This window comes from Ursus americanus, chromosome 6, assembly GCF_024610735.1.
Source record: "Ursus americanus isolate L20-20 chromosome 6, mUrsAme1.1.p, whole genome shotgun sequence".
In the NCBI taxonomy this organism is placed as follows: Eukaryota; Metazoa; Chordata; class Mammalia; order Carnivora; family Ursidae; genus Ursus; species Ursus americanus.
This window is the reverse complement of record NC_142132.1, coordinates 41,148,643-41,171,469: the sequence shown is the minus strand read 5'-3', so window position 1 is coordinate 41,171,469 and position 22,827 is coordinate 41,148,643. Positions and strand designations below refer to the sequence as shown.

Below are 22,827 nucleotides of genomic sequence, written 5' to 3'. Positions count from 1 at the left end.
TTGAAATTTCACTGTTGTCATTTAAAATCTGCCAGACCTTCAGAAGCTTCACAGAATGCTAAAGGGTTTAATCCATCCTCCAGAATATGCGAAGTTTATTTTCCAAAGTGGTTCTCTACATCCAGCAATATGTTCAAAATCATGCATGTAGGACAGACTTCGCTTCTATTTTTATGTTTGCTACTAGAGGTTTGTTCAGTTTTCCTGGCAGTCAACTTTGGAGTTTAGGGGGCAGTACTTAACACATCTAACCAAAGCATGAGTAATTATTGAAAACAAAGCTATTAAAGGAAAAATCTATGGAGATTTTGCAATTTCCCAATGACTTACTCCTTAAGGAAAAAGAAAATGGGTTTGTTTTGAGCTGTATGTGGGGAGATCTCTAGCATTCTGTCCTAAGTACGTCTTCTAGCCCTGATATCTAGTAAACACTCAGTAAATACTTCCTGATGGACTGAATTTGATTTCTAATCCCAATTTTGTGCCTTTCGACTTCTGTAAACTTGGACCTTCTTGAACCTTCTAAGCTTCAGTTTCCTCTTATGTAAAAAATGAGGTACCAATATTTGTGCCCCAGGATTGTTGTAACAATGGGGTGTTCATGCATTTAAAATAGCCAGCACAGGGATGCCTGGGTGGCTCAGTAGGTTAAGCATCTGCCTTTGGCTCAGGTCATGATCCCAGGGTCCTGGGATCGAGTCCCACAAATTTGGTCCTTGCTCAGCGGGAACCTGCTTCTCTCCCTGCTTGTGCTCTCTCTCTCTGACAAATAAATAAATGAAATCTTAAAAAAAAAAACAAAAAACAACCCAGCCGCACAGCATGTGGCACCATAGTGGGCACACAGTGCATTGTATGTTTTCCCAGACACCTTGCTTTGTTCTTCAATAATATTCTCTTCAAGCACTTCTCAAGAACTTTCTCATTCCCTAAACACTTAGAAGCCATTTTCAAAAGAGAATATGAGTGTCTGCCAATTAAACTGAAAATACATTCCTTTGTAGCCAACACTTGGAATGTTTCAACAAAAATGAGTGTATCCCTGACAGACTTTGGTTTGAATTCTGGCTTTACAACTGACTATGTTATGACCTTAGGTAAGTTACTTAACCGTCTGTAAAGTATCGTGAGGTCGATATGAGTAATAGTATGTATAAAACATCTGGTTCCAGTGCCTGGTTTGTGTAGGTGCTAAGAGATTTATTATTTTAAGTTGAGACTTTTATTTAATCTGATAATTTATGTAATTAATTCATGTATATTAAGGGCCTACTTTATTCAAACCCTGTTAAGAGCAGCCAGGAAGATTGTGAATGAACATTGGGCATATGATTATGTAGGTGACTAAAGTTGGCCTCACCTAGAATCAGGTTTGGCAGAAACCTGATTTTTCCTTTTTTTTTAGATTTTATATATCTATTTAGAGAGAGAAAGTGTGTGCACGTGTGAGCAGGGAGAGGGACAGAGGGGGAGGGAAAGAGGCAATCCCAAGCAGACTCCATGCTGAGTGCGGAGCCCGATGGGGGGCTTGATCTTACAACCCTGAGACCGCGACCTGAGTGGAAACCAAGAGTCAGGTGCTTAACTGACTGAGCCACCCAGGCACCCCCGGAAGTGGCATTTTCTATTGTATCTGAAGTAAAATAAGTTAATCGGCTGCTATTGCATTTGACATGACATTTTTTAAACGTTGCATTTCTCTATTAAATACTAAAATTTAAAAAAAATGAATAATACTCCATCGTATGGATATACCACATTTTATTTATCCACCGGTTAGTTGATGGATGTTTGGGTTGTTTCCACTTTTTGGCTATTGTGCATGATGTTACTATGACCATTTGTGAAAATTTTTGTGTGGACGTATGTTTTCAGTTCTTCCGGGTGTATAGCTAGGGTGGAATTGCTGGGTCACATGGGAACTCTATGTTAACTTTTTTGAGGAACCACCAGATGTTTTCCAAAGGAGCAGCATCACGTTCCGTAGTTTTTAACGTGTATTTCAGGTACTTGAAGATATGAGAGAAAAGTTTATTAAAATGTTAACCTGAGACTATTAGTTCTAATGACAGCCCTTCTGACAAGCCAGATGGAAGTCTCAATTTGCCTATTTGCTTTTCAAAATGAAAACATTAAAATATAAACCCACACCATAGAAATAGTGTCAAAATTTTCATGCCCTCTTGTTCCTCTACTCACCCACTTCTCCTAGAAGTTGGAATATGATTGGAATTGATGATGTTAGCTTTCATATAAGTATAGGTTTCTAAAAGTGATATATTGAGGTTCCTGCTCCACTTTTCCTAAGTGGATTTCATGTTTTATTACATAGGTTACTAATGCCACAACATCGAACATTGCTTTTTTATTTTTATTTTTTTATTTTTAAAAAATTTTATTTATTTATTTGAGAGATGAAGAGAGACAGAGAGAGAGCACAAGCAGGGGGAGGGGCAGAAGGAGAAGAAGCAGACTCCCCACCCAGCAGGGAGCCCGACGCGGGGCTGGATCCCAGGATCCCCTGGGATCATGACCTGAGCCCAAGGCAGACGCTTAACCAACTGAGCCACCCAGGCGTCCCAAACATTGCTCTTTTAACAGAAAACATTCTTGAAACAAAGTTCAACATAGATTTAATTATTTGTGATTAAATTTTCTTGGATATACAAAATTTTTCAAAACTATCACATAGATTTAATTATTTGTGATTAAATTTTCTTGGATATACAAAATTTTTCAAAACTATCACATAAAGACCTCACCTAAAAATCTCGATGTCAAGGATATTGTGTTAATGTAGTAGGTAGTTTAGAGATGCTTTTGTCTCTTTGGCTGATGACATTACCTGTGTCTGCTTCCACTGTTGTCAGTAGTCAGTATCAACTCTTCAACCTCCTCCATTTGTTCTGGCAAATATTTGCATAGCCTTCATAAATTTACAGAAAATGAAATCATTATAAAGAAAGAAGTAAGTTGGTTTTATTGGGGGTATAGAATTTTAGAGCAGAAAGGGTGCTCAAAAGAAATAACATTTATGGAATAATTTCTGATGCTAGATTGGAGCTTAAGTGCTTTTTATGCCATATCTCATTTAAGTTGGCAGTCTATGACTTTTGTGTTTGGAAGAAGAAATGAGATTATCAGTCATTCTGAAAAGCTTGAAGTGAGCTCTCTCTCTCTCTCTCTCTAGGATAAATTAATCTTTATTCCTATGTGGGTACATTATAGAGATTGATTTGTTTTCTTAGAGTGATGAAAAATTAAGGGAGTTCTTTTTAGGTAAATTTCTCTCAGGTTTTAAACTGTGAAAATAAGTATCGTTGTGGACACTAAATATGTTGTTTACTAAATTCTATAGTATTAACCTATGATTTTCAGTTATTTTTACAATTATTTTGGTGCCTAAAATAATTTGTTATTGTGTTGGGTAACTTTATATCTATTTTACTTCTGAAATATCTAAGAATATGTAGCTGCATTTGAGCTAGAGAAATACTAGGTTTTAATCAGATCTTTTTGTCTGAATACCGACTCTTTCAAAAAGTTTTTTAAAAATATTTTTGGGGGACATGGTATTAAGTTTGCAATTGATAAGCTTCTGTACTAATTAGAAGTAGAGCAGAAACTACAAATCAGAAATCTACCTCAAAAAATTAAAAATAGAACTACATATGATCCAGCAGTTCCACTTTTGGGTATATATCTGAAGGAAATGAAATCACTATCTTAAAAGAGTTATCTACATCCCCGTATTCATTGCAGCATTATCTACAATGAAGACATAGTAACAACCTGAGTGTCCATCAGTGGATGAATGGATAAAGAAAATGTGATACACACACATACGCTGGAATATTCAGTCATAAAAAGGAAAGAAATCTTGCTATTTACAAAAATAAAAGATGGATGAAACCTGAAGGCATTATGCTAAGTGAAAGACAAATACTGTATGATCTCACTTATATGGGGAATCTTAAAAAAAAACAAACAAACCCAAAGGCCCAGAAATAGAGAACTTATGGATTAAATTGGGTTTTGGTGATTGCCCAGGGCCTCAACTTTATTTCGTAAGTTTGCTTCTCTGGAAAAATATTTCCCAAGCTTTCTAACAAAGTATCACTGAACTTGGAGAAGATAGCCTGTGCATAAGTTGGAGACTTTGCCTATTTTGAAATGGGGAAATCTTGTCTCAGCATTACTGAGTTAATGTACAGTTGGTACAAAGTTTTCAATTCTAATTGCTGACTTGCTTCGTGAGTGAATGATTGATCATAACCAGCTAGAACGTGTAAGATAAAGCATGGTGACCTGAGTAGTTTTTCTGTACAGTCAATTCTTTAGTGTGATAAGTATTTTTACAAACAATTTTTCTGTTTCTCTTGGATAGTCAGTTTCTCTTTCTCCCTCTTTTTTAGGAGACCTACGTGAAAGGGTTGGGAGCCTTGATGTTTGAGTAGACAAGGTAAGCATTCAAGTAAACTCTTCAGTATTGTGACAATTGAATTGGTTGATTTGATATCAAAAAAGAATTTCAATTATTTAAAGAAGAGTGAATTATTAACTGTGTTAGTAATATTTATATCTACCATCACTGTAAGCACTTCATGTTCATTGTCTGATTTAAGCCTACCAACGGTCCTGTGAGAGATACTGTTACACCTGCTTTAGAGACTAGAAAACTGAAGCCCAGAAACCTACGGATTTCTGCTGTTGACGCCACGCATTTGACAAGAGTTGCGATAGCATGGCAGTAATGTTACTTCTTTCTTGTTCTTTTTTTCCCCCTCAAACTCATCTGTTCTCATTATTTTTTCCTTTGTGGGACAATCTTGTGGGACTTCTTTGCTTCCAGAGGTCAGATGTAGTTGTTAGGGTGGGTTTTCTGCACTCTTTCCCTATCTTCCATATTCTTTTGTGTACGCTTTTTTTCAAGGTTATACAGTTCAGCAAGTTTAGTTTGTCAGGGATTGTTCAAACAGGGATTCTCAGTCCACACCCTCATTCCCCCTTCTCAGAGGTGACTGTTCTCGACTCTCTTTGCTGTTTGGGATTTACCTGTGGTTTCTCAAGTAATATATTTGAATTGATGTTAACTGAGTTTCCAGTTTAGGGCATAACTTGTTTATATGATTTTCTGTGTCCTTATCACTAACTGAACTCAGGAATCTCTATCAGTTGCCCAAAGTTCCTGTTTTCTGTCACATCATTTATTCTGTTAATGTCATCATCTTGAAGAAGTCCCTCCCAGGGCAAAGTGCTGCGGTACCAGGTAGCCTCTGCTTTTCCATAGTGCCCAGCTCTCATTCTAGGGGCTCTGTCTTCCTCTGTGTTGGATCATCTATTTCCTCTCTCCTGTGTTGTCTTCTTTCATGGGTTCCTTCCCTCATTTTGCTCCTTTAGAGCCAGCCTCTCTTGTACAGATACTGAATTATCTTGACTGGACCTCTAATTTCCTTATTTGTTTTTTTTTTCTTATTATCATCTGTTTTATTCTCTATTCTTATATATATAAATATCCCTAAGTTTAATTTCCAAGGTCTCTGTCTTTTTTTAAAAAAAGATTTTATTTATTTATTTGAGAGAGAGAGAAAGTGCACAAGCACAGGCAGAGAGAGAGGAAGAAGCAGACTCCCCGCTGAGCAGGGAGCCCGATGCAGGGCTCAATCCCAGGACTCTGAGATCATGACCTGAGTTGAAGGCAGACACTTAACCGACTGAGCCACCCAGGCACCCAAATTTCCAAGGTCTCTTTTAAAAAGCATTGTATTTTCTTTGTCATGCATGTGCTATCTACTCTTACCTCTCTAAGGATATGAATGATTGGGTTAAAATTTTTTTTAGTTGAAAAGTTTCTTCTGATGGGGTGCCTAGTAGCTCAGTCAGAAGAGTGTGCAACGCTTGATCTCAGGGTCATGAGTTCGAGCCCCACGTTGGGCGTAGAGATTACTTAAAAATAAATTTAAAAAGTTTTTTTCTGTTAACATTGTCTGTGGTTCCTCCAAGTGCTTCTTCTTCTTTTTCTGTTTTTTCCTCTGATTAGTGATCCTGAGCTGTGAAAGGTGCGGTCCTAAAAGTTGATTAGAAGCTTCGAGTGCACCACTGGTACTCATTGACTGTGAGTTCACTGTCGGGTGGCCTGGCTTTGCCATCTAACAGGGAGCACTTGGTATCTGTTTCCGATTTCTTTCAACTTTCTTCTTTCTGAAAAGAAGTGTCTTTTAATCTCCTGCCTGGTGGGTGAGAACTTTTAGCCGGTTCTCTGGGGGCTGAGTAGGGGAGAAAGGCTGAGGATTTCAGCATTCAGTATACACATGTGTTTACTTAATCCCCTGATTTCATTAAGGGCTTCTCCATACAGTGCTCTGTTCCCTCTGTTCAGAAATCCTTTTCAGAGAATAACCCTCTGGTTTTGCCTTGGTGAAAGAGGCATAGTTAACCCAAGCACGTGAAATTTAGGAAGGCATGGAGAGATTAAGCCGTTTCTTAAAGAGCTTTCAACCAACCTGCCTTATTCGGTGTTCCCTACATCCCTGTTTCCTGAGGTACCATGTTACCAATTCCTATGCCTTTTGAGAATTCTGTGGACCAAGTCAGGTTGATTTTTATCTTTCCACCTTCCTGGTTTAAGATTCAGCTTTCCTGGATCTGCTACTAGGTACCACTGTTCCATCTGCTTTCCAGCCTTCAAACTTTTGTTTATGCCTTAAAAATACCTTATGAGCATTTTAGCTCAATTTTGGGAAGGAATGAAATTAAGTATATATGTTCAATCTTTCCATCTTCCCAGAAACTATTGCTAGATTTTTTTTCATTTGCTTAAGCATTTATTTATCTATTCATTTTTTATTGTGGCAAAATACACATAAAGTTTTTAACCATTTTAAAGTGTGCAGTTAAGTAGCATTAAGGTACATCCATGATGTTGTGTACCCATTACCACTGTCTGGTTCCAGAAGTTTTTCATCACCCCTAAAAGGAACCCCGTACCCATTAAGCAGCCATTCCCTACTCCTCCCTCCCTTTTCCCAGGCCCTGGCAACCACTAATCTGCTTTCTGTCTCTCTGGATTTGCCAGATCTGGTGAGACTTTTTTAGACAGGGTAACCAGGCCAGGCTTCTTTGGAGAGAGAGGATATTTGAGCGGAAAGCTTAATGCCTCGGGGGTGTGTGTGGCGTGAACCATCGGAAGTGTTGAATGAATCCTGCTGCTTCTTTCGATGTACAAAGTCACAAGGTTTTGTTATTGTCACCCTGAAAACCAACAGAAGCCAAATAAGAATCATTGTTTAAAAACCCATCAGCGAGTGAAGATACAAGGAAACCTCAATGAACCAAACTCCAGAGAGTAATGAAAGTTTCACAGTAGAGAAGAGACCCATGGCTTCTCTGGGGTAGAACAGCCCAAGGAAGAGGAACCTGCCACACTCTGGGCTGGCGTGTTGTGGCCCCGTGCGGGCGGGCTGGTGTGACAGGCTAGAACCCGGAGAAGCCCCAGTTGCTCCTGCACTAAAGAGCCAAGTGCACCGCCAGCGCTCACCCACAGGTCTCCACTGAATGCTCAGGGGTGATAAGCCACACACCTGGGCCGAGCAAGTCGAGTTGACAGAGACCCTGCATGAGGCACACGGAACTTCCTCCAAGTGCACAGCAACCGCCCGCAGCAAGCAGGGGGCTGAGCAGGGGTGAAGGAGTAGACCTGGAGAGCTGAGAGAAACTCACCAGAAGTGGCCCAGGTTTTCAGTTAGGCAAGGCTGAAGGCAGGCAAAGGCTGGAGAGAACCCCCACCCCCACCCCCACACTCTGCAACTCTATGCTTTCAATTCCCTGGGGCTGAACACAGGGCAGGAGAGGTAAGAGAAACTCCTCTGATTCATTCCAGGCCTTTCCACGATGTAGGAAGCTGCCCTCCGACAGGAAGGCTGGGGAGGAACAGGCTGAGAGAGGTCACCTAGGCTGCAGAAAGCAAGGTGTGGGACTGGAAAGCAAAGAGAATCCCTAGCAAATGAAAAACCTGGCAGTCATGCTTAAAGCAGAGAGAGAGCTCCCAGTTTTTGTCTTTTTTAAAAATAAACTTTATTTTTTGAAACAGCTTTAGTTTTTTAAAAGATTTATTGATTTATTTGAGAGAGAGAGAGCGCAAGTGAGCACAAGGGGGTAGGGAGGGACAGTAGAGGAGGGAGAGAAAGAATCTCAAGTAGACTCCTTGCTGAGCACAGAGCCCATGGAATAGTTCTAGTTTTATAAAAGAATCACAAAGGTAGTACCGAAAGTTCCCCTATGACCCACACTGAGTTTCCCCTATTATGAACACCTCTAATCGTATGACATATTTATTATAAGTAATGAACTAATATCGGTATGGTAATTTTAACTAATGTCCATACTTTATTCATATGTTCTTTGGCTTTACCTAATGTCCTCTTTCTGTTTCAAGGTCCCATCCAGGGTCCCACATTTCACTTAGTGGTCATGTCTCTTTAGGCTCCTCTGGCCTGTGGCAGTTTCTCAGACTTCCCTTGTTTTTAATGGCCTTGACGGTTTTGAGTATTGGTGAGGTGTTTTGTAGAATGTCCCTGTATTAGTATTTGTTTCGTATTTTTCTCATGATTAGGGTGGGGCTTTTGGTTTTGGGGAGGAAGACCACAGAGGCTAATTGCCATTTTCATCACAACATATTAAGGGTCCGTGACTTATCAGTGTTGATGTTGAGCTTGATCTCCTGGTTGAGGTAGTGTGTTTCAAGTTTCTCCGCTGTAAATACTCTTTTTTCTCTCTTTCCATACTGCAGTCTGTGGCAGGAAGTCACTTATCCAAAGCCCACACTTAAGTAGTGGGTACTTATGCTCTCTGTCCTTAAGGGTGGAACATCTCTGTAAATTATTTGGAATTCTCCTGGGTAGGAAATTTGTCTCTTTTTCCCTCATTTATTTATTTAGTCATTTTCTTTCTCTCCTTTCTTTCTTTCTTTCTTTCTTTCTTTCTTTCTTTCTTTCTTTCTTTCTTTCTTTCCTTCTTTCTTTCCTCCTAGATTTTATTTATTTATCTGAGAGAGAGTGAGCATGAGCCAGGGAGGAGCAGGGGGAGAGGGAGAAGCAGACTCCCCACCAAGCAGGGAGCCTGATGTGGGCTTGATCCCGGGACTCCAAGATCATGACCTGAGCCGAAGGCTGCTTAACTGACTGAGCCACCCAGGCACCCCCATTTTCTTTAACAGTATGGACTCATGGGTATTTATTTTATTCTTGAGGTTATAGTCCAGTTACTACTTTATTTATTTTGTTGGTGAAATTGTTCCACCTTTGACCATTGGGAGCTCTTTCAATTGGCTCTTATGCCTCTTTGACATAACCCCATCAATGTGTATGTATGTGTGTGTGTGTGTGAGAGAGAGAGAGAGAGAGAGAGAGTACACTTTCTTACTTTTGGCACTCTGTGATGCTCCAGGTTTATTTGTGTATTTCCTGGCACAGTCCTTCAGTCAGCCATTTCTCCAAGGAGCCCTGGTTCCTTTTATTAGAGAATGGGGAAACCAAGATCTAGGTGTTAGATGTGCTTGTTGCTACTGGAGTGCTGTGCTTGTAGGCCCTCTCAGCTGACAGAGCCAGGGAATATATGTGCATATACTAATCTGTATATATACACATATCTATAAATACTTCTATGTATACCCATCTACATCTATATTAGGCTAAATATGAGTTCATACTGACATGTCCAGCTCAAATCCATTGCCACATAGGTCATTCTAAATTCCTCCCCTTGTTTATCTGTAAACTCTTATTCTCGTAGTGAGAAACCTGGCTCACACCATCTGCCATCTGTTTACTTAATCGTCCAGTCACAGTGTACATATAAAGCACTCCCACGGTTTGAAAGCCCATGGCTTAGCCGTGAAGCACAGGCAGGTCTCTGGAATCCTACCTGGGCTTGGATCCCAGACCCTGCTCCAGGGCAGGTCCTGGTTCCCACCCTCTAAACATTTGAAGCCACTGATAGGCTGCAGCAAACTAAAGCTGCGCCAAAGCCTAGACCCAGATTAACAAGACTGACTCAGCCCCGGTTCCCGCGGCCTGACAGAAGGGTCACGTCTCTTTCTAGAAGTGAAATATTACTTACTTCAATCGTGAATGTATTTTTATACAGAATATCTGGCTTATAATAAATAATTACAAGACACAAGAAAAAGCAAGAAGATGTGACCAAATACCGGGAGAGGAAATCACCAGAAGAGGGAGATCCAGAGGTAATCCAGGTGGTAGAATGATCAGACAAGGACTTAAAGATAACTGTGAAAAAAGAATGCTAGAGGGTCTAATGGTAAATGTAGACAACATGCATGAGCAGGTGGGGATCTTTAGCAGCGTCCTGGAAACTCTACCACAGAACCAAATAGAAATTCTAGAAATCTAACTTTACATCGGAAACCAGGGATGTACTGGATGGTGACTAACATAATATAATAAAAAAAAACATTAAAAAAAAAGACTATATGCTACCTCATTCTGGAATTACTAGCAATAAGATAAGAAAATAAATCAGGTAAAAATTCATAAAATAAAGAGACAAACCAAAATTAAAAAAAAAAGAAATTCTAGAAATGAAAACTACAATATTAGAAGTGAAGATTGGGCTTGCACATGGGTTTAATAGCTTCTTCACATGTCAGAAGATAGGATCAGTGAACGTGGAACCCTGTTGATGGCACATTTCAACGTGACACACGAGAGAGCAGAGAGGAGGGGAGAGGGAGAAAAGAACTCCTCTACCTGTGGGATAATGTCAGTCTAATGTATGTGTACTTGGAGTTTTCAAAAGAGGAGAGAAGTGGCAGAAAACATTCTTGAAGAGACCATGGTCAAGACCTTCTAAAATTGATGAAAAACCTCAATTCACAGAATTGAGAGTTCGGCAAGCCCCAAGTAGGTTAAATACAAAACAAAACAAAACAAAAAGAAACCAACAAATCAGCAACAGCAAAAATCCCAGACCTACGCACACCATAAGCAAACTGTTGAAACTGTAGAGTAGATCTCACAAGCAAGTGATTAAAGACACAGTAAGTACATGGGAATAACAATATGAATTATGGCTAAAGAGTCACCAGAAAGAGCTGGAGGCTTGAAGACAACGCAATGACATCCACAAAAGTGCCGAAGGAAACAAAACAAAACATCCTGTCAGCCTAGAATTCTATCTCGAACAGAAAGTCTACAAAAATCAAGGTAAAACAAAGATATTTTCACACAGATTAAAAAGTGAAAAGAATTTGTCTCTAGCAGATGTGAACTGCTAAGAAATGCTAAAAAATGTTCCACAAGGTAAAGATAAAAGAGACCAGATGGAACCTTGGGTCTGCAGAAAAGAATGAGGAACACCAGGAAGGGTAAATACCTGTACCAGTATTCAGGAAAACTTTCTGGTACCTTCACGTGGAATAGACACATGCAGACTCTCCGGTATTTAAAGCAAAAATATTAACATGTGGGGTTTACAGCTTATATAGAAGTAGAATATAATACCGTGAGAATGCCAGGAGAGGGAAATGGAATTATGCTGTCATAACTTTCACACACTGAATTAGTGCACTTTTGTTTGTGTGTAGACTATGATAACTTCAAGGTGCGTATTTTAATCTCTAGAACAACCACTAAAAAATAACGGTGGTACACTGTTGGTACATCTTCCCGTGTAGGATTAACCGCCTTGAAAATTGCCCTCCTATTGTAAACTGAAAAACGGATTAAAATATATGAAACAGCTGCTTTCAGACATTGGAAAACAGCGCAGGATGGCAATCCTTGAAAGAAATGACATGAGCACTGTAGGTACCCCAGCACACTGCCTGTAGGCACTTTCTAGATTGCAGCACAGAGTAGGGAAACCCAGATAGAGCCCAGGAGAGTTTAGAGAAGCTAAAGCACCTAGAATTTGTGGGATAAAAAACTGGAGCAAAGGTACTACACAGAAATCCATACAACTAGGAGATCTCTGGAGATCTAGAGAAGGGTCCTCTGACCTTTGTTGAATACTCATCTGCATATGCAAAGTATGAAACCCCACAATGCTGGGGAAAGAAAGCCACACTGGATATCGGCACACTAACAATTCCAGGGGCTCACACAGAGCTTGGAATAGCGTGTGTTTCTACTAGGCACTGAGGAGAGACTGGTTCATACAGGGAGATTGGCTGGACATCTTGGAGTGGGGTAAAATTAGCCAGAGACTGAAGCCCCCTTTAAACCCACCCTAACAAAGCTCAGAAGCATGCTTGGAAAGTATCAAATGAATTGTAAGTAATTCAACTGTGTGCCAAAACTGAATCTATCACTCTTTAAATGAATACAGTAGAAACCAACACCCAGCAATTAAAATGTCCGGCATCAAATAATCGAGTGGGAAGAAAACATTTCTACCACTTTTATGTGTCAAAGGACTTGTATCTAGGGGATATAAAGAACTGCAAAAACCCAACAGCAAAATGAGCAAAAGAGGAATTGTCCAGTAACAAAATGAGGAAAAGCGATGACTTTCCAAAGGAGGACATACTACTGGTCAGTAAACACTTGCAAAGGCACTCAGCATCACTTAGTCAGCAGGGGAGTAGCGCAACGTAAACTCACAACATAAGCTCACAACGAGATACCATTTCACACCCTCTAGAATGACTAACAAGAGAAAGACTAAGTATACGTAGCATTGTGGATGATGTGATACAACTGGAACCATACATTGCTGGTGATTGTGCAAAATGCCACAGCTACTTTGGAGAGCCATTTGGCAATTTCTAATGAGATTAAACACATATCTATTCTCTGATTTGTCAGTTATACTCCTAAGTATTTAATGAAGAGAAAGGAAAACATGTCCACAAATTTATGAATTCGAAAGTCTTCATTGCAGCCTTATTCATAAGAGCTAAAAATGAGAAACAACTGAAATGTCTATCTATAGGAAAATGGACAACGTGTGGTGTGTTCTCAGTTCCCAACAACTGATACACCCAGCAACACAGATGAGTCTCAAAACCACTGTGTGAAGTGAAAGAAACTAGACATTAATGAACATAGGGGCACCTGGGTGGCGCAGTCATTAAGCGTCTGCCTTCGGCTCAGGGCGTGATCCCAGCATTCTGGGATTGAGCCCCACATCAGGCTTCTCCACTAGGACCCTGCTTCTTCCTCTCCCACTCCCCCGGCTTGTGTTCCCTCTCTCGCTGGCTGTCTGTCTCTCTGTCAAATAAATAAATAAATAAATAAATAAATAAATAAATAAATAAATCTTAAAAAAAAAAAGAACATATACTATATGGCTTATATGAGGTCCAAGAAAAGGCAAAACGATTCTACACTGATCGAAATCAGAAAATAATTGTAGGTTGGAGAGGGAGGGACAGTGTTGAAGAAAGAACAGGAGGGAACTTCCTGAGGTCCATGCGAATGTGCCATGTCTTGTTTTGGGTGATGGCGACATGGGTGCAGATAGTCGTCCATAGTCATTGACAGGACTCTCAAGACCTGTGCCTATTATCAAATGTTTAATTACAAACATTTTAAATTCAAGAAATTTAAAAACTAGTAAACAGGAGTTAGGGGAAAAATGTTAACGGATGTTATCCTAGGTGCTGGGGTATACTTTAAGATATTATTTTTTATTTTTTTTAAGTATTTTATTTATTTATTTGTCACAGAGAGAGAGAGCACAAGTAGGGAGAGCGGCAGGCAGAAGGAGAAGCAGGCTTCCTGCTGAGCAAGGAGCCCAATGGTGCTGCGATGCGATGCGATGATGCTGGATGGGGACTTAACCCCAGGCCCCTGGGATCATGACCTGAGCCGAAGGCAGATGCTTTAACTGATGAGCCACCCAGGCATCCCACACTTGAAGATATTAAAGGTGAAAGGGAAAAAGTGTAAGGTTAGGTCAGGTAGGTGGCTCTGTCAACTGTACTTTGTTACGTTTACTTTCTGTTTCAACCTACTGAGCAACAGGTTTTAAAATTTGAATACTTAATTTCTTGGAAGCTTAGCATCTCATTGCCAGCTCATTAAAGTGAGAAGTGAGAGAGAGACAAGAGAGAGAGAGAGATGGGGGGGGTGGTAAAGAAGAGGAAGAGAGAGAGAGAGAGAAGGAGAGGGGGAAAGAGGGAGAGAGAAAATGGGTCAGATAGGAAGGAAGCAAGGGATTAAAAGAGATGTTTTCTTAAAAGCCATTTATTATTTACCTCATTAGGAAGTGAACCTTCCCAGCGGAATTCTTTGATAGTGAAGCTTCTTTATACTGAAGTTTTGCTCCTTTCTCACCTCTTTAGATAAGCCAGTGCTCTGTGAGGATACTTGGTGACTCAGAGGCAGGGTTCTAGCTGCACGGACAGGCCAAGACAGAAAAGCAGAAGGCAGTATGGAGCAGTGGTGAGGAGCGTGGGCTCTGACGTTCTATCCTCCAGCCCCTGCTCCGTGACCTCCAGGCTGTGTGACCCAGGCCAAGTGTTCTGATTGGGGAACAGGGAAAGCAGTTAGGAGGCTGTTGCCCATCATCCAGACCATGGTAGTTTGAACCAGGACGGTAGCAGGTGAAGGGGGAGAAAAGTGGCCAAATTCTAAAGGAATCTTAAAGGGAGGGCTACAAGGATTTGATGAGTTAGGAGATGAAGTTAGGAGAAAAAGAAATCAATCAGTGAGAACGCCAAGCTTTTTGGCTTGAGCAACTGGAAGGATGGAGTCCCCGTTGGCCGAGTGTGACGTTTTACAAAGGAATGTCAGGGCTTAAGCTGCAAAGTTTTTTTCTTGTTTGTTTCTCCCTTGATTTGTTTGTATTTCTTTAGGGAATGGGTGGAGATGGTAGCAAACCCGGGGATTGGCAGGCAGCCCCCTGGAACCCAGCTTCTGCTTAGAGATCGTGATTACCCCTCTTCATAAGTACCTGTCTGCAAACCTGACGGCCAGATTCTTTTTTCCCCCTTGGTTGCCAAACACGTTAATTCTCTTCTCTACGTAATGTAATTCTTATCTCTGTTGTGAGATTCTTAAATGCATGTTGTAATTTTTAGATACAATTCAACCTTATTTCTATTAGTATTTCATTATTTAAAAAATTGTATGGGAGGGGCACCTGGGTGGCTCAGTTGGTTAAGCGTCTGCCTTGGGCTCAGCCTTGGGCTCAGGTCATGATCTCAAGGTCCTGGAATGGAGCGTGGAGCTCCTCGCTCAGCGGGGAGCCTGCTTCTCCCTTTTCCTCTGCTCCTCCCCCACGGCTTGGGATCTCTCTGTCTCTCTCTCAAAATAAAGAAATGAAAAATCTTGAAAAAAAAATTGTACAGGAAAACTGAACAGAATGTTTCCTTTCTCCCTTAAATTGTTCCTATTATTATAAAGTTTCTGATAAAAAGTATTAAGAGGCACACTCTTCCCTAATAGAACATTTATTCATGTATTTGTGCGGTTCTTAACTTGGTGACTATATAATGTATCTCTAAACCGAGATGTTTGAAGAGTGGAAAGGGAAACTGACTGACCAGGCCACCAGGATAGCACGCTTAAACTAAGACTCTTCTGGGCAAATCCAAGTGTCTGGTCAATGTATTCTGATGGTAAAAAAGCAGCTAGATCAAGGCTCACTTCCTGTTTAAATGCTGGGACTTTACTGGGAGAAAGGCACATGCCTGCAATAGGGTGTGGGAAGGAGACATTCACATCGTGTTGCATGCAGGACTAAGGCGGCTCACTGCCCTGCACAAACATGAGGTGGCAGTGGGACCATGAAGACATTGCTCACTTGAAAACCCGAGTGTTGGAAAGGAAATCAAGGTCATGCAAGGACTTTTAAGGAATCAGTTGTCTGCTCCTGGGTTTGCCTTAGTAGCTGTTAGTTTAGCCACAAGAATGAGTGGTTATCTTTAAACCTCAACTGCTTTTGTTTTTAGGACAAATACTATATCTTTTATCCTTTCATAGGTTACATAAAGTGTGGCACTGTTCTGCCATTTTTTTTTTAAGATTTTTTATTTATTTATTTGACAGAGATAGAGACAGCCAGCGAGAGAGGGAACACAAGCAGGGGGAGTGGGAGAGGAAGAAACAGGCTCATAGCGGAGGAGCCTGATGTGGGGCTCGATCCCACAATGCCGGGATCACGCCCTGAGCCGAAGGCAGACGCTTAACCGCTGTGCCACCCAGGCGCCCCTGTTCTGCCATTTTAAATGGGAAATTCAGGTACTAGCATGTAGCGGCTATTGGTGATTCTTAAGGATAGAGTTCAGCATGAATGTACATAATACGTGGCTTTATTAGTACTCGGTGTCACTTCTTAGCACAATGATGTAAGATAACAGATTGGACTGATTCAATGAAGTTAAAGCATAAAAGAGCTATTTTTTTTTTTTTTTTTTTTGGCCACCACTTATATCACTTACCATGGAGAACATGTATTTTTCTTACATAGGAGGGGAAATGGTTTCTAACTTCAATATAAATAGTGGTAAACTGAATACTGTGTTTTAAAATATAAAGTACAATCTTTCCGTATATAATTTTTTATAGTTTCCTTGTTTTGTATATATATAGAAAGAGAACATTTTTTATGTGATATTATATGTCTTTATGATTTTTAGTGGCTGTGTAGTTTGCCTTTATATGGCCGTGCCATAACTTATTTAACAGACCTCAAGATACACTTTGTCCTCACTTTTTTTTTTTAAGATTTTACACAATACTGCTATGAATATCATTGTAGCTAAGTCACTGAGAGAGTATATAATGTTTTTTCCTTGAGGTTAAACTCTTACGAGTGTAATTGTGAGGCCAAAGGGATGCAGAATTTTAAGACTTATGATATACATTGCCATATTGCCCTCCAGAAGGGCTTTACTAGTTTAAACCGCTATGGGTAGAAGTCATTTCCCTGAACCCTTGTAACTTTTCAATGAATCTTTGCTAATTTGATAGGTAGCAATGTTATCTCACTAACTTACTAATTTTTCTTTCATCTTATTAGGAGGACACATGTTTTCTTTGTTTTTAAACCATGTGTTTTTCTGTGCTATATACCTGCTTATCTTCTTACCCCATTTTTTTTTTTATTACTTTGTGTGCCCGTGTATGCACGTGCTTGCATACTCCTCATGTAGTAAGGATATTCATCCAAATGTAATTTAAAATTCACTGTTTTTTTCTATTTGGGCGTGTCTAGGGAAATACAAATGAAATATCAGTAAAGTAGCTCAGTACCTTTACTTGTAAAATTATTTTTTTAGGTGCTAACAAAGTTGTGTCAAGCTGGAACTCTCAGCCACAACTCCATGCCACTGTTCAGTTCTTTTGCAAACAACACGATAATACATCTCCCATACCTGGGAATTTACCACCAGAAAATAATTGAAAAGTGATGTTGAATGCCCCAAACCATTTATTGCAGCAAGGGCTATACTAATGACAAGTTAGAAACAAATTAATGAATTGGAGAGTAATGGTTAACTAAATTAGATTCATCATTAGAGTATTATGTGAGCATTAAAAATGATTAGGAAGATTATAGATTGACATAAAAGGGTGGCCCTATAATACCATTGAAGCAGAATACAAAATTATTTCAATTTTATGGTTATAACTATGTAGAAATACACATAAAAAACAAAACCTTGGAGGAAATACCATGGATTGATATTTGTTTGCCTTACCAAGTACGTGTGTGTAGAGTTTCCAAGGTTTGAGACTCACATTTACTGAGGGAGTACCTTGTGCCCATCTCACAACAACACTGTAAGACAGGGCATGATGTTATGCTCAGTTGACAGGTAAAGAAACTTAATTCTCAATTGACATGTAAAGAAATTTAACTTGTTATTATAGTTGTTTTCAGATATCTACAAAAGTACCAAGAATAGTAATGATGAGCCCCGTGTAACTATCACCTAGCTTCTACAATTTCAAGTTTACATTTTTAGTAAGTTGCAGAGTAGAGTTGTAACCCGTATCCAGCCTACTCGGAAACCCATGCTTTTCATCACAACCCTGTCTTGCCTCTTCATTTTGCCATTTAATGCTATTCAATAACTTTATGATGCTTGGTGTTTTTAGTAAAATGGACATGGAGAGGCACTATACCAGTGAGTTTCATAAGGCGGAGAAAGCACTCTCTTTTAACCACATATATTTTGTAATAAGCATTTTTAGTTGCAGTGTTCTGCAAAGACAAAACTTGCTGATACAGTTCATCCTGTTTTATAAATCTTTGACCCATTCATCAGACTCTGACCACTTTAAAGATAAAGGATTATGGTTGTATTGGTCTTTCTGACTGAAGTGGCCTTCTGCAGATTGAGAAATTGGCTAATTATTAACCAGGGTAATGGATATGTACTTGCAAGTTTCATCTGGTATCTTAATGAGCTTTAACCCTCTGAGTACACCCAAAACATATCCTAGAATCATTGCAATTTATCAGCTGTCTATAACTTAACTTTCCAGTCTGTGTATTTTTGCTTTGATAAATATTTTGTGCCCCCCCCATCGTAGTCCCCTGTTCACACACTCACAACTCCTGTCAATTACAGAATTTTGTAGCAGCAGCCTTAGATATAAAGACCTTGAAAAAAATTCCTCTTTTTTGAATTAACAGGACCATACTTTCTAGTCCATTTTTTTGGTATGTATGGGGGAAGTTCCACACTTAACAGGAATGTATATTTAGACAAGTAAAGGCATATTGAAATAATTATCAGGGACAGATAACCTTGTGTTTTATAGAACTGATTCATTTCAGGGCGCCTGGGTAGCGCAGTCGTTAAAGCGTCTGCCTTCAGCTCAGGGCGTGATCCCGGCGTTCCGGGATCGAGTCCCACATCGGGCTCCTCTGCTGGGAGCCTGCTTCTTCCTCTCTCACTCACCTGCTGTGTTCCCTCTCTCGCTGGCTGTCTCTCTGTCACATAAATAAATAAAATCTTTAAAAAAAAAAAAAAAAAAGAACTGATTCATTTCAGACATCTCTTGTCCTGGGAGAGCTTCTCTGAACTCTCAAGATGCCCTGTGTCACCCCTGTGTGCTTCCCCATCTTCCCCTGCCCAAGGGCACGTAGGGCTCTGAATCTTGGGGACCTATGTCCTCAGGGCCTTGTCACCCTAAACCATACTAGAGTTGAGTCCAAGGACTGTGTAATCCCATCTGGATACAGTGTCATTTTGTCAGATTTTCCCTTCAAGAAAGAGGCTACATAGAATATTGCTTTTTTATCTACTGTGATTGTATCAAATATAGCAAGACTAGAAGCATGTCTGATGTTAGGGAGTGTGGTTTGTTAAATATAGATTGGTAAAACATAATTGGATATTTAGTAGTTAAATGAATGAGACGGGATGAAATTCTGCGCAGTTGTGTGCAGTGAAAAGAAGAGGTGGTCTAAGAAGAAAGAGAGAAAGAAGAACCAGAGAGGTAGAGGAAATAGGAAAGCGTAGCATTCTAGAAACGGAGGGAAGAGAGTTTTACAATTAGAGTCGTCTAGTACTATGAGTACTTATTTGACAATTTGGACTTCACTGTTGTCTTAACAGAGGTAAGAAATAAAGTCCGACTGCAGGACATTTAGGAGAAAAGGTTGAGTGAGGTCGCAGAAGCAGTGAGTGTCTTACAGTCTCTGTAAACCTTCTGGAGAGTCCGTATAGCACGTGTGTCTCTTGGGTAAGGAAACTAAATCTGCTTTCCTGGCTCCTGGGCTGGGGTGGTGAGGAAGGGGACTTAGGGGCTGTATTGTACTCCTTTTTCTCCGAATTTATTTAAATTCAGTTTCAAAATTTTGTCATTAACTGTAGTCCAAAGAGCCTATGAAAAATGCAGGTAATGGGCATTTGGTTTGGTTGCCCCTGCCTTCTGCCTGTTAGGGACACCCCTGCATTTAATCCTGTGGCAGCTTAATATCGCTATTTTATAATTATCATTTTATCACTCCCATTAGACTATAAGCTCCTTAAAGCTCCTTGTTGTCATCACTGACTTCCCATTACCTAGCATAATGCCCAGCATATAGTATTAAGTATTTGTTATATGAATGATTGAATGAATAAGCCAACAATTATCTGTCTCTTAAGCACAAAGTAATTCTGATCTGATGCTCTCACAGAATCAAAAAAGAATGCTTTAGGAAAGTGGGATTTATAAACAGCTTCAAAGAGTAAGATAAGGATCGAAAACTGACCTTTGGATTTGGCTATTAAACGGTATCGGTTTTCATAGTAAAAAGCGTTACAGCAAAATGATTGGAGTAAGAGCTGTATTTAAGTGAGTTGAAGAATAAATGGGAGGTAAGAATAAAGAAACAACATAGAAGTTTTTTTTTTTTTAAGATTTTATTTATTTATTTGAGAGAGCGTGCGCAAGAGCGCACAAGCAGGAGGAGCAGCAGAGGGAGAGGGAGAAGCAGGCTCAGCATTAAGCAGGGAGCCAGACACAGGGCTCCATCCCAGGACCCCCGATCATGATGGGAGCTGAAAGCAGACACTTAACTGACAGCCACCCAGGCGCCCCAGAAGTTTGTTTTTTTGTTTTGTTTTTTAAAAATTTGAGATTAAAGGGAAGAAACCATTGGAGAGAAACCCAGAAATTTGATAGAGGGAAGGTCATTATCATAATAGTTTTATGCATTTGATTTGAATGTAAGTATTCTCACCTGCATGCCAGCATATTTTATTTCTTCCTCTTCTGCTTGATTTTAATGCATCTTTACAACTTGAAGGTTTTGACTGTGCTATTTGGGGGCCCCCTAGAGTCCAATTTAATAATGACAGATAAGTAGTAAAATGTTGATTGATCCACTAGACGGGTTTTTCCTTATGCAGGTTATTCTTTCTCTGAGGATTAGATAGGGTGGGATTTGTAGTTATAGTAATTAGTGAGGCTTAGTCCTCTTTTATTTGTCACAACTTGACACCTAAACTTACCGAAATTTTGTTTCCATAGTAATAACTCACTATTATAAACCTTGAAAATTGTGGTATATCTTTGTGTTGGCTGCTAACACATCACTAACTGCCATCGTTGTGCTCAACTCTTACTCTGCAATGTTAGATTGAGGTCCATTGTTCTACAACTATTGGACCATCATATTCAGTTTGGAGATTGTGAAAGAAAAGCCTGAATTACCAAGCAAAAAAGATTTGATTATTATGAAAATAATACATATTCACTATTCATCACAATAAAGCTTTTAAAATATAGAAAAATTTAAAAATCATTCTTAATGTTGCCTCTCAATGTTTTTCTTTCTAGGATTTTTTTATATTATAACATATATCTGAACAATATAAGGAACGCCTCTTTAACCACACCTCATTAAAAAAAACCAAGCATGTTCAGTACAGTTCAAGCCCTTTGTGTACCTTTGCCTATTACATCCCCATTCCTCCCTTCTAAAGGTAATCACAATCCTGAATTTGGCGTTTTATTCTCAGGCATATTTAATAATTCAATATATTATAATTTAATACTGACGGCTTTACTTGTGGTGAACATAGCATAATATATAAACTTGTCGAATCAGAATCACTAAGTTGTACACCTGAAACTAATGTAGTCTTGTGTGTCAACTATACTCAAATTATAAAAATATTTAAAAATTCAATATATTGATGGCCAAAGTTATATATTCTTCAAATTGTTGTTTTCATTTAAAATTGTATTTGTAGGGAGCCTGGGTGACTCAGTTGGTTGAGCGTCTGATTGTTGATGTCAGTTCAGGTCTTGATCTCAGGGTCATGAGTTCAAGCCTGGAACTGGGTTCCATGCTGGGCATGGAGCCTACTTAAAAAGAAATTTTTGTATTTGTAGGATGTATCCATGTTGATATGTAACTCTTGATTACTTCTTTTTGTTGCCATATGGTAATCTTTCTCTGAATATTCCATGATGTATCCATTCTCCCTTTATGGACTTTTAAGTTCTGAATTTCTTTTGTTTAAATAGTCTCCCATGATCATTCTTGTACATGTTTTCTTGTATATATATAAAACCCCCAGGGGCGCCTGGGTGGCACAGTCGTTAAGCGTCTGCCTTTGGCTCAGGGCGTGATCCCGGCATTCTGGGATCAAGCCCCACATCAGGCTCCTCCACTGGGAGCCTGCTTCTTCCTCTCCCACTCCCCCTGCTTGTGTTCCCCCTCTCTCTGGCTGTCTCTCTGTGTGTCAAATAAATAAATAAAATCTTTAAAAAACAAACAAACAAAAACAAACAAACAAAACCCAGAGTTCTCCAGGGAGGAAACTTGGAAGTGGAATTATTTGGTTATGTGGTATGTGCATCTTCAAGCTTACCAAATTGTTCTTCAAAGTGGAATGCTGACTTACTGTTTTACCAGCAGTGTGAGAGTTCCTCAATCCTGGCTATTGTTAGACTGCTTAACTCTGTTTGCAGTCCTGTGGGTATGAACAGTATTTCTTAAGAACAGCAAAGAGAAGACTTGTATTACAGGATATTTAAAGCATGTACGAAAGCAGAGTGAGTGATTAGTGCAGTGAACCTCTATGTGTTTTGTCACCCTGATCAACACATGGCCCTTTTTGTTTTATCTACACCCTCACTCCCTCTCCCCTCCCAGGGTTCTAAAGGAATCTGAGATGTCACCCTGTCTTACCTGTAGACACTCATGCATCTCCAGCAGGTAACTCTTGCATACATAGCCTTGCTAGCATTATTCCACTAAAAAATAATTCCTAGATATTATTAAATTTAGTTTCTCCAGTTGTTTTGTAATATTTTTACATGTGTGTCTTCAAATCAGGATCTAAATAAGGATCATACATTGTAATTGATCTCTGTCTACAGATTCCCTCCGTTTCCCCTTACAACATCT

General features: G+C 39.6%; 1 protein-coding gene across 12 annotated transcripts in view; it reads left to right on the top strand.

Moving 5' to 3' along the window:
- The window catches only part of SHLD2 (shieldin complex subunit 2), a 76,002-nt gene that overhangs the window by 21,323 nt on the left and 31,852 nt on the right, over positions 1-22,827 (top strand). For 3 of the 12 annotated variants that reach the window (XM_087862960.1, XM_045783625.2, XM_045783627.2), the window contains exons 2-3: positions 4,416-4,462; positions 13,688-13,921. In XM_087862960.1, the coding sequence (XP_087719086.1) occupies positions 13,852-13,921 (70 nt within the window). In that variant the 5' untranslated portion in view covers positions 4,416-4,462; positions 13,688-13,851. Of the gene's footprint in view, positions 1-714; positions 1,098-1,452; positions 4,463-6,040; positions 6,116-13,687; positions 13,922-22,572; positions 22,636-22,827 lie in introns of those variants that run through there. The other 9 variants (XM_045783629.2, XM_087862958.1, XM_045783639.2 and 6 more) reach the window with 7 other exon arrangements.